The sequence below is a fragment of the Enoplosus armatus genome, chromosome 17 (assembly GCF_043641665.1).
Source record: "Enoplosus armatus isolate fEnoArm2 chromosome 17, fEnoArm2.hap1, whole genome shotgun sequence".
NCBI lineage: Eukaryota > Metazoa > Chordata > Actinopteri > Centrarchiformes > Enoplosidae > Enoplosus > Enoplosus armatus.
In genome coordinates, this window is record NC_092196.1 from 19,371,323 (window position 1) to 19,387,937 (window position 16,615).

General features: G+C 39.2%; 1 protein-coding gene across 1 annotated transcript; it reads right to left on the reverse strand.

The window, feature by feature from the left end:
• Positions 1-1,065: 1,065 nt before the first annotated feature.
• Positions 1,066-15,564, reverse strand: fam83fa (family with sequence similarity 83 member Fa). Its single transcript, XM_070922624.1, has 5 exons — positions 15,091-15,564; positions 8,437-8,604; positions 6,545-6,666; positions 2,925-3,706; positions 1,066-1,860 (listed from the first exon to the last, which is right to left on the reverse strand). Exons 1-5 carry the CDS (start codon positions 15,562-15,564, stop codon positions 1,811-1,813), a joined length of 1,596 nt encoding a protein of 531 aa, XP_070778725.1. The 3' UTR covers positions 1,066-1,810.
• Between the last annotated feature and the right edge of the window lie 1,051 nt (positions 15,565-16,615).

The following is a 16,615-nucleotide window of genomic DNA, read 5'->3' on the forward strand; positions in this document are numbered from 1 at the left end:
AAAGGCTTTTCCTGTGCACTTCCTGTCATGAGCGTGTGCGATGCTGTGATATGATGATGAGTTGTGGTTTCCTAGGAACAGGTACACACACGAAAAATACATCTTCTCACATGATATTCTTCAAACACGGGAGGTTGTGTATTAAATCAAATGTGAAAAATAAACTTCTTCAACCTTCTTTTTGCAGGATTAGAGGACAGACCTCTGAGCCCTTGAGTTTTGTTGACAGTGACTTTACTTATTGTTTGGGTCCCACAGACGTCACTGCTGTATGTGTAAAAATAATAATAATTGTATGTATATATAATATTGGGTATATATTAAAACCCAATATGTAGAAAATTCAACTGGTAACTCTTCCTGTTGCCATAAATTGGACTACATGCAGAAATTATTGTTATTATACCAAATAAGGAAATATTTTACGTTATACAGCCCATGCATGAACAAATATATACTCCTTCTGTTTGTCTAAATGTCATTCACAGACAAATAAACGCACATATTTTATCATACAGTGACATTACTCATGTCATGAAAACTCATGTTTCAAAGTAATTCTCGTATAATTGTAGTACGAGATCATCTAATAAAATCATGCTAATAAAACAATGTTAAATGTATATTTTAAGCTCTTGAATTTGAACAATATGAACATAATTAGTTAGTGTGTCATACATCCATGTGCCCACAGGACTTCTGAGACACTGTTGCAGTGAACATAACTTTTCACATATAACATTTCATTGCAAAGAACTTTGTCAGCTGTCCCAAATAAAAAAGGTTCCCTTCCGAAAAAACAACTCAAGTTTCTTATAAACATTCATAAGAAGAACTCAGACATTAGAGACATGTTACTAAAAAGAACAGCCTTTAAATCATCATCATATAATGAGCAGTAAAACATGAAGTGGACTTTGTCTTCAGTCTGACCTAAATCACATAACAAAGTCTGTTTCTATAGCTAACAGTAATGTAAAGTTTGACTTCGGCTAAACTCACATCAGGATCTACACTGAACTTCTTGAACTGAAGTTTTACTTGACATTTAATCAAACAAACCAGTTTAATCTGCTGTTTTCAACTTTTATTCCATTTCTGCCACAGAATTGTGATTATTTGCATCTCAAGTGTTTCTCACGGATTCACATTTTAATCTCTTCCAGTTTCACCTGAAAACTTACGAACATACAGAGTCCTCACACAGCGCTCAGCGACAAAGCAGCACCGTGTCAACACAGCACCACTCAGCACAGCATACATTATTCACAGCCTGTACAACACTTATTCTGTTACCAAGGGGCCTCTGTAAGGCGACACTCGGGGACAACAGCGCAACTGATCACTTTTCCTGTCTCCATAGCAACCAGGTTAACTCACAGGCGTGATGTAATCCACCCACGCTACCTGGGTCACAGCCTGGGCTACTGTGGTGTTCAGGTTCAAGCATACAAGAGTAAAATATAAAAACAACAACACTTAACTGTAGAATAATTTAATATAAAAAACATAGAAAACCAAAATAATGGCGATGAAATCTCCCTCCATCAGAACTTTGGCTTTGTGTAGCACTTTGTTGAGATTTTCTGGAGGAAGTGATTAGTTAAACTGCAACATCCCATACGCGGTTGTTCCTGTAAAACACAGCAAGGACTTTCACCCCAAACTGAAGCAGCGTAACAGGCCAGAGACACTGACTGTCACCTGGTGACAGGTGATACTGTGACTCAGCGGCTGCAGCAAGTTTAACAACGAGACCCTCAGGTGCTCTTCATAACAGTAATCACAGACTGTCCGCGTGTTGTGGATCTCATGACTGGATGCAGTTCTTCTTATGATGCCGCCGGCGGCTTTTGGATCCTGTTGAAAAAAGAAAAGGAGAGGTTAATTAAAAAATAACAACCTTAATTAAAGTAAATTAAGTAATATCACAATTAGGGGCAGTCGAGCATCTCAACACTGCTTAAACCTGCAATAACTGATTTCTTTCTTACTTTTAAGTTGATATGTTGAACTTATTTACACATCCAGCAGTTACAGAGCAACATGATCATGTTTGTGCCACCTGATGACTGTAAGTCCAGTATTCTCTCTCTGCTAAATGCTCCACTATGTTCACCAGCTAGTCTCTAACTTGTTGAGCAGGTCGTGTAAAGGGACTTTTTACAGCTTTTTCTCTGAAAACAGCTGCCTGCTTTGGCTGAAAACGATGCTATGAGAGCGCTGAGTGTGAACCAAACAGTGAAGTTGTAGCCGAACAGCTAAACAATGAGCTGAAACTCACTATAAAGCTGCTTAACGCCGACAGGTTGTTGTTATTATAAAATATAGATTATAACTGCTTTAACTACCAACTGAATTCTGTCCGTAGCCTTGAGTGTCAAAAACTTTCAAGAAGGAAGAGTTGGTTACATGTTTCATAATGTATGTTTGATTTATCAGTCTGAGGATTAATTTGAGGTTACATTTGAATTCTAAGTCAATTTATTTTGTGGAAAGTTAAATTATTCTTCCAACAGTATAACCAGACATTTGTCAGGAGGGTGTAAACTGTCATTTTAACTCACTGTTAACCCTTTAATGGTATTTTTAGCAGCTGTTTTAATGAAATACAGTTGTTTTTATCCATGGTGTTATTTGATTTATATTTTATTAATATGTTTTGGTAATCAGCGTTGGTTGATTTGGATGGGAGCACTGTAGTTTCCATATTTCTATGTTTGAATAAATTGAACCTTGAACGTTGTTTTTAAAATAACACATTTTAGAGGATTTTTTCTATGTTATATTATGTATGTAATTTTTTGTTTGGACATTTTATAGACCAATTAATTCACGAATCAATAAAATAATCTGCAGATGAATTGCTCATAATTGTTATTCCTGATTCATGAAACAAAATAATACAAACTGTGGACACATACCGTCTTCGTCTCCTGTGTTGATGGTCTGCAGAGACATACTCCTCGGGAGGAGCTTTGAGGGCTTCTTGATTTTGGATTTCAGTGGACCTGGTTTCTCAATAATCTCAAACGAGTCCTCCAGCTCATTTCCTGCGATGCCATTGGTCTCTGACACTTTGTAGGCGGGGGCGGGGCTCTGAGGAGTGACCACACCCTCCTCTATAGTCTCTGTGCTGTGATTGCCTCTGCCTTTCAAGAAGTGCCTGAAGGAGCTGCGTTGTTTCTTCGCTCCGGCGGCCTGGTTCTTCTTCAAGCCTCCCTCCTCCTCTACAGGTGATCCAGGACTCTGCGGGGAGACTCGGTCCACCTTTTCACTGCTGTTACTGTTGGTATGAAGGTTGCTGTTCTGCAGGCCGTTCTTCTGGTACAGCCCACTGACCAGCGAGTCGCTCGGGGTCGACAGGTCTTGTAGGGAACCTGTTAGGCCCCTGCTGTTCCCAAAAACTAAAGAGTACTTAGGGTTGTGGTATTTATGTGCAGGCACCTTCAGGTCGACCTGTTTGGAGTCCCCGACAGACACTTGAAAGCGAGACATGGAGACGGGCAGAGGCCGGACTTGCTCCACCTTTGGCTTGGTGACGGGCGCAGGAATAGGCGGCTTGGTGATGTTGAACTCCCTGTAGAGGTCCACCTGTTCAGACACGGCGTACAGCTCCCTGAAGTCATTGTCAAAGGAGTCCACGGTTTGTCCCGACATCACGGTGATCATGTTCCTGTCCATCCGAGAGGAACTCCAGGTGAAGCTGCAGGAGAAAAGAGGAATTTAAACCAAAACCAAAAGTTTAAAGAAATAGAAGACTGATTGACCAGCCTGTACGGTAAATACGAAGCTACAGCCAGCCAGTTAGCTTAGCTTAGCATAAAGACAGGAAACAGGGCCAAACAGCTAGCCTGTCCAAAATAACAAAATCCACCTACCAGCGCCCCTAAAGTTTACAAATTAACACGTTATATCTCGTTAGTTTCACAGATGATCATGACTACTGAAGCGTTGTTATGACGGGTTTGTAGCAAATATAGCTTCTGAATGCACCAGATTCATATAACCAACTACTTCATTTACACTTTTAGATTAAACCCAGAGAGCGAAATAACACTGATGACCATGTGCAGCTGTAACCATCACTTTACTCTTAATGTACTGTCCTTTTAAGCATTTTGTAATATTGCAGCCAAAAGAAACAGCAGGAGATTGTTCTCGTCTTTAAAAGCTTTGGGGAAAAAAAGTCACACAGACCCAAATTTCTTTACATAAACTTCCACTCATCATGAGGTATCACACACGAGTCAAAACATGACTGTGCTCATTTCACTTGGCACAAATCAGTCGGTCCAGGTTTGACTTTAATGCATCACCAATGTGTTTATAAAGTGCACAGAAAAGTGCTTCATCACTGATGTGGTCGCTAACATGGTTTGAACCTGTGAACTCAGAGCTGCATGACTTAAGAAACACGAGATGCGTCGTCTGGATTCAGACACAGGTTACTGTACACAGCAGCTTAACTTATTTTGTATGTTGTATCCAAAACATTTAAATCAGCTTATTTTTGCAAGGAGTCTGGGTCAGGCATTTTTAAGTTTCAAGTGAGGATGAACAAGAATTTCTTTACAACATTTCAGTGCGATTCAGATTACAGTGGATTTTAGATTCCTCATACTTTTATGTAATGACCGTCTGTAATGGTTGTTATATTTGTATATATTTCTTACTACATTTTTCCTGTCACTCTATTACATGTAAATATCTGTAAAAAAACATAAATTGGTCTGAAAAGGTGCCCTGCAATGAAAAATCTCTGATGCCAAACATGTCACGGTTCCAGCTCAAATGTGACGATTTCCTGCTTTTCCTTTTAATTATTTAAAACATTTCTAATTAATAAGTTTGTACAATTGCTTGGATGAAACAAGCATTGTGAAGGTGTCACTTTTGGGCTCTGGGTGCTTGTGACTGCGTTTCTCACTCATTTCTGAATTTTTACAAACCAAACAATCAATCGAGAAAATAATCAGCAGTTGTTTACGCCAACAAGTCAAGTTGTAGTTCACATCCATGTCTGTCCAGACTCATATAATATATGTAGTGAATAGCTGGAGGGAATTGAATAAAAGGTATAAAGTGTATTTTTTGGTAAGTTATCACTACATGATGATACATATGTATGATTCCAGTGAATATAATGAAGGATGGCTACATAAAATGTGTTGCTTTTGTTTTCTCCCTGGCATTTCTAGATGCGAAGCCTCTCTATGAGCTGTAGGTGAAACTCACTCACAGCATCACGATTAGCTTGACGCGCTCCGATACGTTGTTTTGAGGCAGGAAGTGAAAGGCAGAATGGACGAGATGGAGGAAAGCCCGTACTGTGCTGGTTATTGTTTACTCGTTGTGTCATCCCAGTCAACATGTGTGTGAAATATTCATTCTTAAATTATGGTAGTAGCTGAAGGGAAAGCCATGTATATATATATACCGCCACTTTTAATACATTTTCACTGTAATATGTACTGTAATATCTCTCCATACAGTCGATGGGAGTGTGAGGGTTAACACATGTAGGTGATAATTATTTTACTGAACCTGGTTAATCATTTTAAATAAGCACTCAGGTGACGCACAGAAAGCTTTTTGCCTTCTCGTAATAATCTCACACAGGTTTTAAACGTCTGCTTGAATCAGTAATCACAATGAACAAACACGTTGATCTACAACAATAGATTTATGTAAAAAGCATTCCAGTCATTCCACAAGTTTAATATGCTTCAGAAAGTCTTTAAGGAGTCATTAGTCGGCCGGCCTAAATGCTTTTCTATTGTGTTGTAACCTGCTGCTCTGAGAGAAAGTTGTTTTTATATTTAAAGCCTCTTAACATTTAGATCTGAGAGTGTAAACAGGCGTCAACATCAGCTTTACTTTCACATAAATAAAGGAACAAGTCTTAAACTGAGCTTACAGAATGGAAATAAGCTGTATTTTTAAGTGAGTTGCAGTTTATAAAAAAAGCTTTACGTAAACCTAAACCTAAAATTCTTTTTTAAACCACTTTTCAAAGCAAACCATCGTTGTTGACAACAACATCGTTTTCTTCCACTATTGTTGGTTCGTCGACGTGAGCAGTAGGTGACATTAATGCCCCCGTCGGGTGCCATTATACTATTGAAGAGGAAGAGGGCGCCACGAGATGATGTAATTAAAAGAGTTAGATTTTTTTGTTATATTTTGAGGTTTTTGTTTTTTTTTCAACGTTATTTAAGCACAAATTGAAAGAAATAATCTGTTTGTATAAATATCTACTTTCTCTATTGAGGTTTTATTATTATGACATATTTTATTACGTTTTGTATTTACGTACGTATGCCATCTTATTGCTTTTGTAAAAGCTTAAAAGCGAAACGTGTTTCTCTTCACTAGACTGACAAACTTTGCCAACTAAACATTTTCACGAGAGAGTTAGCCAGCTTGAAATAAAAATAATTTAAAAACCTGATGCATAAGATCTGGACAGACACAGTATGTGTTCCCTCTGCTCAGTCCTGTCTCAGCTGTGAACGGCTGAATGTGTGAGTTCAACGCTCACCTGTACGACCCAAACACGACTTTCTCTCCATCCACCAGCATGTATTTGGAGCACAGGGAGCCGGGCAGCTTTCCAAACGACAGGGACAGTCCTGCACCTTTCACCATCCGCACACGGAGATTCTGTAAAGAAACACCCGCTTAATTACACATTTCAACTGGCTTAGCATCACAAGGCTCAGCCTGAGTAAACTCACTCAGCCACAGCTATCAAACAACCCCTGTTGTATCACGAATGACTGATTTAAGGAGATGCCAAGTCAAACCGCGCTGTCACACCTTGCAACATAAAGTCAACTCTCTCAAGACATAAAGGGTAGAACCCAAACCCTTCAGCCACATATGTTTACTTAAAGGGAAGAGAAAGGAAGCTTAAAGAAAGAGAAGGAGACGTAAATACTGAGTACACACTGAGGAGAGGCTTTCCTCGGCCGTCAGCCCCGCTGTGGGACGAGGCATCGAGTTACAGTCTCTGGATCAGTTCTCAGGATCTATGAATGTTCATTTGTAAGGAGTAAGAGTAACAGAGCCCAGTGCTCTGAAAAGGCCTTTCACAGCCTTATCGACTGACACCACAATGGGCAGGTAGTCCAGCGCTCCAGTTAAACTAGACTGGAGCTACAAAACTCTGCATGCAGCAGATAAGGCTGCTATTGTGTCCCTGTGGAGGTAGGATGACAGTCTGGCTCAGTGAACTGCTGTTTGCACGCTTAATCTAGATCTTACTGTTATTTCTCAGGTTCTGCAACACATTGAACAGCATTAAATGTTAATTCATAAAAGTAAGATGATCAGATTTAACCCTTAGAGGTGCGTCAAAAAACATATTTCAATATTTCAGCTATATGTTTCATGTTCCAGGTATTCCTCAAAAATCTCACGTTTGATTCCCCACATTTCAAATTTGTATTCGGCTCTTTTACTTTCTAAAAAAATTTGTTACCACAATTAGTGGGTAAAAAATGACGTGCATTTCCTAAATCTACAGGGATCTTTCCTCCTTTACTTTACTTTTATGTGAAAGTGTATCTGCTATTATAATAAAATTACTTTACAGCTACCTGACAATAGCTTAGCAACATCACTGTAGCTGTAGATGAACTGCTGCCATAACCAAGAAGCATCATTTAGAGCCATAGACTCGACTATTTGCAAGTTTGATAATTTGATAATGAAAATGCAAATAAACGTTACAATCTTTAAAACGATCTGGTGTGGAATTCAAATCATTATTTTCAGCAAAGTTAAGACAGCATTCAAATATTATTCAAACAAAATCGAGCATTGCGAAAGGTTCATGAACTTTTTTTGCTGCAGATTTGAGATCAAAACACTGAAAAATGACATCTGAAAAACCCAATAACACCTTCTCTTTGTAACAACAGTGTCCACGCTGCTTCTTCTGGTCAAATATATTTTCTAATAAAAACTTTGAGTAATGTTTCAATGCTTTGAGAACCACAGATGAAACTCATATCAGCATCTGAAAACCTCTGCAAACAAACCTGAAACGTTCTGCACGACACCACGAGGTGTTAAGTGGAAAAACATCACGTCACTCTTTTAGATGTTGTGGTTTGAATGCACTGACCCTTTAAAAGACCAGAACACAACGATTACTTCACATCTGAGGAATAACACTATGTGATTAGGCAATTCAGTATCATGTTTTAACAGGCCAGAGGTTTTATAACACCACCAAAGCAGACACCTCTCAGGTCAGGAATCTAAAGACGTGATGCGTCGTGATGATAAGGAGGTGGAGCCGTGACCCACTGAGGTGCTTTTTCAATCTTTCCATGTTGTTTTGCTCTTTGTGTATTTTATTAGCGAGCCTCCTCCCTCTGTAGCACTCTGTCAGGCTCTCCAGCGTTTGCTGAGCTCACTCCTCACCCGCAGATGCACTGCATTAATCTGCAGCCGAGCACACATATCCAGGAAGTGGGGCACTCCCCTGGCCTCCAGCACAGCATAGACAGCCACCCCGCGCCGTGATGAGGCATCCAGCAGGTCCTGGAGGATCTGCAGGTCCGTCAGGAGGTCCATGACAATGGCCACCACCTGGGGAACACAGATGGCCATAAATACTTAACTTGAGTATTTCACATACAATTTTAAGGGGATTTTAAGGGAAATAAGGGACTTTTTATTTGACATCTGTAATTACTTGTAATAATTGTACATCCAAAATATATGATGAGCTCATAAAATATGATTCATTGTTATTAAACCAGTGGTTGCCGACCTTCTTTGTCTACAGCCACATCAGATGAATTTAAATACCCCTTCATCAACACTATTACGCCATTATGTCAACCATTTACTCATTACATTCACTACTTCAACTGTTTATCCTTTTAACTAACTCCAGCTGTATCTATAAGCTATCTATTTTAAAGTCCAGAAGAAATGAAAAATGCCCTTTCAACCCTTTTAGATCACATCCCTGGTCAAAATCTATTTCTTTGTATTCTTATTTCAAAATCCAATCATGTAAAACTAAATATGACGTATATGACGAATATGCTTATGTAAACTTGAACCAACCAATTTCAACCAATAATTTCATCAATCGCCACAGAGCTAACGTTCATTAGTTAGCTAGCTAGCAAAAGCCTGGTATGTAGGTTGTGACACACCCAAATCAAATTCCTCCCAACGTCACGTCCTGCCTGCTGATCCTGTTTCACTCAGAAATACGACACGATACAGAAGCTAAATACTCTCGAAATGCTGTTTCATCTCGACTTTAACCCATTTATCCATTCTTTTTATCTTTTTTTAAATCTATTTTGACGGTTATATCTAACATTATATCTATCTGTTAATCACTTATCCATCACTTCTTCAACTTCTCTCCTCACTTGCTGGCTAGCTGTCACATGCTCACAACATGTGGTGGTATATTTTTTTATTTGAGCCAAAATTTCTCATTTCAAATGAGTTATAATCCACAATCATGTGTCTCCAAGCAAATGCACAGGTACAGAAGCTGATTCACTCGGATTCTTTTTGCTCTTTTCGATTTAGTTTTCCTGTAAAACAGACGCTTTGGTTCAGATTAGTGAGCACGTTACTGAAGTCACACCTGGTGATTTCTGGGTGTTTGAGCTCAAATTTAGCTCTCGCTGCCTTTTAGAGCAGCCGTTACACAAACTGTTGCAACATTAAGACACATAAAGGTTTTTCACCGCCCCCGCTGTCCCAGTCAGCACAAAGGCACTAAGACACTAACTAGTTATTAGTGTTATGATACACAATTTACGCTCATCATTCACGGAGGAAGTAACAGTTGATACTTCAGTGGAACTTGTTTTTCCAGGTGATTAAAACGTTATTGAAGATAGTTTGGACACAGTCCAGCAACTGCTATGATTAACATGCACTGCTAATAATGTCAACAGCAGTGTCTGTGTTCTGAACCATTGCATAGCAGTACCGGATCTGACTTACAGGACTTCCATTTTGATATACTCCATATTTTCAGTGCATCTGTCTTTCATTAAACAAACATGATGAACTATTTGCAGTGGAGTGTTTTATATCCTTGAGTGCAATTTAGATTGCTCATGTAAGTCTTTTTCCATTTCCTTATTGAGGCTCCCATGAACATGTTTGGACCGCATCCAACAGCCTCCAAACTAGTTTTCCTGGCAGACACCTTTAAATGAGAATGCGACATTCGACAGCAGCTCGGTAGAATTTGAAATGACATCAATCATTAAAGGTAAACTGTGTGTGAGTCTAAATTAAGTATGTCTGAACTGGCTGTCAGATTGTTTATGAAGAAAAACATTTGCCCAGGGAAGGAGACAGTTAAATCTAATGACTTTTAACTCTAGCGCCACCATGAGGTTCAAATTTGTGGTTTTGTGTGAAATGTCCCGACAACTATTAGATGCATTGCCATGAATGTTCCCATCAGGATGAACGGTCATCACTTAAAGGAATCCCTTAAAGGAATAGTTCGACAAACAGGAAAACACGCTTATTCGCCTTCACCAAGAGTTGAGGGGTCGATACTCCATCAGAACTGCTTGTCGAATGGGCAACCCCCTGCCCCACACATCCTTCTGGCGTCAAAATTGGGGGGGCTGCATACAGTAATTTCTGTAACTTTCCGAAAATGACATTCACGCCCACCTCACACAGCAACTGGGAGGTGAGAAAGCAAGTAGGGTTTGAACTTCCCCGTATTTAAACAATTATCACCTGTCCCCCCTCACTATGACGGCCTGGTTTTTCGGAACAAGTAAAAACACATTTACCTTCTGAAGTGGTCAAATAATACCTTGTCTGAACCTATGAGTCTTAGTCTTGTTAGGATACTGGTATAGTGTACTGCCTTGTTCTACGGGGTTTAACAGAGGCAAAGACAAGATTATCTCACTCAATAAGCAAAACCTTCCATTGCTTTTACAAGACTCTTAACATTGCATGTGGATTTAAATGAGCTGTTACTAGATGTTGCTCCGACTCTTGAATGTAGTTCAACCAGAAACATCATAATTCTGCCACGTAGAGATCCACCTGGCCCCCGAAAACCATTTCTGCTCTCAAGCCACGGCCCGTTTTAACATGGCTCTCTTGATTTGAGTGTGAGCGCGCCTTTCTATAAATATAAGAGTGACAATTTGAACTTCAGGGTACTGAAATGCAGAAGTACTCCCTCCAGTATTTGGCAAGCTTTGAGAAGTAGATGATTTACTTCACCTCAAGCGAAGCAATCTCAGCATGTGATCAGTTAATTAAGCTGTCAGGGCTCAGAGTAGGCTACTATAAACAGTTAATAATGAGGATTAACTTATGTGTCAAAGTATGTTCAATTATTCACCTATAAGGGCTCTGCAGCATGGCCGCTTTCAAAGAGCTCTGACTAACTGGTCCCTCTCTCTGGTCCAACATGTCAGACCAATGACAGATGAACGTCCTCTCTTTTAGCTTAAGTTTGCATACCGCAGAGGTCAACCAATCAGAGGGAGCTGTGGGAATCTCCGAGTGGGTGAGGGAACAATAAAGAAGAGGCTTGTTACGCACCAGCCCCAACCTGGGCTGCGGGATCGTGGGGGAGGCTGAACAAGTCTTTATCTTTCTGCTGCAAGTCCTGATGTGAAGCTGACATTTAGAGCTGCTCGGCCTTCTCCGTCTGCACCATATATGACTCAGCTTGTCTAAACTTGCATATGACTCTCCCATTGATGTAGATTTTATTATTGATGCCGTGGGCTGGGTTAACGCTTCCCTGTTCCCTGACTTACTGGAAAATTATGCATGTTCAAAAATGTTCAGATTCTGTCTTTTATAGGTCTCTCTCTATATATATTTCAGTTCGTTTTGTAATTACTGAAACTTAATAAATATATAATAATGCTGCGTACGTACAGAGGGAAGGTTAAGAGTGCCTGGGGATATTTCTGTACCTTCTTTCTTTCTTTATCTGTATCTGATTGTACTACGTTCTATTGCACAGTACATAATAAACAACAACTATAAAGTAGTACCTTTTTTCTTATAATAATCCTCTAGAAGATACACTGACTTGATGTTAGCAAAAACATATTTTGAGTTAAAGACTAGCATATTTTCAAGATGTATTCATAGTGCAGGCAACATGTGGAAAACGTGTTATGTAAACTGGGAAAGCTGTTTCCAGTCAATTTACAATATTCAAATGCAATGAAAATGACTTTGTCCCAAAGATAAATCATAGACAAATTATCTTGATATCAGTACTGAGCACATGAATTGACTGTTAGCTTAGCAACCTTAACTTGGCACAGCTGGCCTGTCAATCTGTTGTCATGGTGTGAATGGGGATCCAATAAAAGGGATACACAATATGTAAAGATTTTGGAGTTTGGTGTCTTTTTTAATCACATTTCCAAAACCAAATATACTAGAGATTTCATTTCATTTCAGCTGATTAAATCCACAACCGGCTGTTAGAAATTAGAAGTCTGCAAAAAGTTCTCTTCTGTGTGAAGTCAAAGACCCATTATTTAAAAGAAATCTATGAATTTCATTGCTAAATCTGCCACTGTTAACATTGTAAACCCCACGTGTGTTGTGCCAGAACGGAAAACAGGAACCTAGTTTACTCTTTCTTTCAATCTAAGGATGTGAAGGATCATAAATGACGTTGATGCAGACACCTCAAAATGATTCTTGTCGGTGTTACTGGCATCAACATGGAGAGTTTGGACCCAGCTGAATGCAGGTAGGCCTCATGTAAAGCCTCACACAGACAAGCTGAAACACAAAGTAGCTCTGCAGTGCAGTCGACCGTGATCATCTAAACTTTGGGTAATACTCTTTAACTGTCATTTTTATTTTCCCTTCCACATAAAATAGAGATAAGTGGGTTTAACTGAACTTGTTGAAACCTGTCTGAAGCTCTGTGGCCTCAACAGAAGCACTGCAGAGCTGAGTATAGAATCCCTGCAATTATCTGTGTTTAAAGCAATATTACAACATATACAAAGAATATCTGTCATTCAGATATATATATATATATACATATATATATATATATATATATATATATACAAGACTTAGCATAAACACTGGAAATGGGGAAACAGCTAACCTGACTATGTTCATACTAACAACATCTCCCAAATGAACACGTTATATATTATTTGTACTAACACAGAAGTGTATAAACATCACTTTGCCATTTTACAGGGGCTTACATGCCGGACTATTTCTTTGCTCTGAGCTCTGATATATTAACCAAAAGGTGACGCCTATTCGGTCCAATAAGAATTGCTCGGGCCCACACACAAAATAAGTTCCTGGCTTCCGGGTTTACTTCCAGGGTATGTGCAGTGGTGTTTCTCCTGCAGGCCACGCCCACGAGTTCCAGCTGGGCCCATAGCCCCATTGTGTTGACGTCACAGATTTTTTAACCGCTTTTCTCAGCTTTACAGTTTTACAATTATAAAACCTCCATGGATCAAACGTTCATAATAGAAAGAGTCATAATTGACCCTGTTTGCAGTTGGAGGTGTCAGTTTTACAGACGTCTCCTTTTTAATGGTGGTCTATGGGGAAAATGCTTTTTGGAACGCAGGGGAATTTTTTCGCTGCAATACCGAGAGTGGCCACTGGGTATAATTGGAAGCAAGGCTCCGTATCCAGGTCTTAATAAACATCCATGGTCCCACTTTGGATTCATCTGACATGGAATCATCAAGTATCCGTCTATGGAGACTTAAAGAAGTTCAATTCAATTCAATTCAATTTAATTTTATCTATATTGCGCCAAATCAGGTCTAGACTGTACTCTTTATAATATTATTACAGAGACCCAACAGTTCCTGAACAGTTTCAGAAGTAGCATCAACAATGATGATTATATGATTTCAGTTTCCATAAACACTGAATTGTCCTTGAAATGATCTATATTTGTACTCGTGTTGATGTCTAGCCCAACATTTTGACTCCTTCTCAATTAAAAATGTCAGCAACTTAAGGCCTTTGTTAAAGAATTTGTTATGATGAAATAAATCTAATCCACATGTTTAGGCGACCTTTAAGAGATTAAAAATCAAAGTGTGTCTTCTTTGGATTCAAATAAATGCTTTAAACCTCGGAGTGTTAACTTGAACTGTCATTTATTTCAGGCTGTGTCATGTTTTCAAAGACAGGACACATGTGGAGTGACAGTAATTGCTCTAAGCCTGGAGGTATCTGTCACATGATCACCTGCAGCCAATCATGTTGCAGAACTTGTATTCTGCTGTGGGCCAAGTGGGTCAGGGCCTTCCTGCACGAAGCACAAGAAGCCACTCATAGGTTTTATTGCACGGTCGGTTATTTTCAGTGTCATAAATGTTTCCTTTTTTCTTTTTTAGAGCAGCCTGTAGACGTCAGGTTCAACACTGTGCTCTTTGTAGAAGGGTTTACTCATAAACTCAGGCTTTGGGATTCAGTGGATCCACCTTGTTTTTCAAACTCAATCTGTAAATCTATTTAGTCTGCCCGCTTTAATCTTTACAGATAACAAAACAACATTTTTTTCACTATTTTCTGAAAATTTATGGACTAAATGATCAAGCAAGACAATAACAGATGAATCACATAATGAAAATAATTGTTAGTTGCAGCCTTAATTGCTTTTATGAAGGTTTGACTGAGAGTTGCTCAAGTTTTCCCAATAACAATAATAATGAAGGTATTAATTACAAATTCTTACAAGTCATTGTGTTTATTATTTAGCCATTCATTCTTAAAGTCAAAAAAGTGAGGAGAAACACAACCAGGGGTAAGTATAATTTAAAGAAAAGTTTTTTAAATGCTTTCTGGAAATGACTTGTGTCTCTAAAAGGGAGAAATTTAGGCACACTTATGTTCAATAATAGTGTTTAATTTGTCAAATTACACTGTTATTGATCAAGATTTGTATTGGAAACAGGTTGAATTTGATTTGAGAAATGAAAACTGGACTTTTTGTTTGCAGCGTGTCGTCCATCACTTTCTTCTTGACATCATAATAAAGGTGTAATCTTACATCTTTAACATAATGTGTATGATTATTTAAGTTACCTTGTGTGCCTCCTGTATGAGTCTCCTCACCACCTCCTTGATGTGCGGGCCGGGCTCTTTGGGTGGATGGGTGTACACGGACACCCGGGTCACCCCCTTGTACAGGCCGCTGCTGCCGGGCCAGCCGATATCCAGAGACGGGACCTCGGTGTCGGACATCTGGGGCCAGTAGGTGGAGTGGACCCCGGAGTCCGCGCTGGAGGACTCCTTGGACTTTTCATGCTCTCCGGACTCAGAGTCGCTGTCCGTGTCGTATTCGTGAAACGTTTTCCGGATGAATCTCACCTCCCTGGCGGAGAGGAAGTCCTTGATGTTGTCCTCTTTGAGCCGCATCTTGAAGGCACCGTCCCCGTTCCTCAGGAGCTGCTCCAGAGCCGCCCGCTGCTCCTCGCTGTAGTAAAACTCCGGTCTGGACTCCGGGACCTTCTCGTTGACGTGCTCATCGTCCATGCACACCAGCTGGGACTCCGCCATAGCTGATTGCAGTTCCCCCCACAGTGGATCCCGATCCGCTTCTCTTCAACAAAGCGATACCTGTGTGAGCAGGTACGCCGGGGGCTCAGGTGAGTCTCTCAGGTAGGAGCAGGAGGCGGGACCTGGACATGGCGGCCAGCCACCTTTTAATTATAACTTCCTGTGGTATCTTTCAGAATAAAAAACATGCTGTTGTTCTAGTGTCTTGACCTCCTGGAAATAACTTAAAATTTAAAACTTTTATGTACCATCACTCATGCTGACAAGTTGGAAAATATTAGCCTAACGTATATGTCAATACCAGTGGTGGGAAGTACCTTAATACTTGTACTTCCCATTGTACTACTTTATACTACTCTACTACATTTCAGAGGGAAATACTATAGTTTTTTTCTCCACTACATTTATCTGAAACATGTAGATTAGTAGTTGTTCAAACTAGCTAACTGTGGTTAAAACTAGCTGTAAATAAAGTAGTTTAAACTAGCTAACTGTATATAAAGGCTAACTGTATATAAAATAGTTAAACTAGCTATCTGTATATAAAGCAGTTAGTTTCACTTAAAACTAGCTATCTGTATATAAAGCAGTTAGTTTCACTTAAAACTAGCTATCTGTATATAAAGGCTAACTGTATATAAAATAGTTAAACTAGCGATCTGTATATAAAGCAGTTAGTTAGTTTCAGTTAAAACTAGCTAACTGTTTATAAAGTAGTTAAAACTAGCTAACTGTATATAAAGTGGTTAAACTAGCTATCTGTATATAAAGCAGTTAGTTAGTTTCAGTTAAAACTAGCTAACTGTTTATAAAGTAGTTAAAACTAGCTAACTGTTTATAAAGTAGTTAAAACTAGCTATCTGTATATAAAGTGGTTAAACTAGCTATCTGTATATAAAGTGGTTAAACTAGCTATCTGTATATAAAGCAGTTAGTTAGTTTCAGTTAAAACTAGCTAACTGTTTATAAAGTAAACTAGCTCCACCTCGAGCAGCTACAACAATAAAATGCTCTAACATTGATGCATGAGTATTAACTATCTAATAATGTC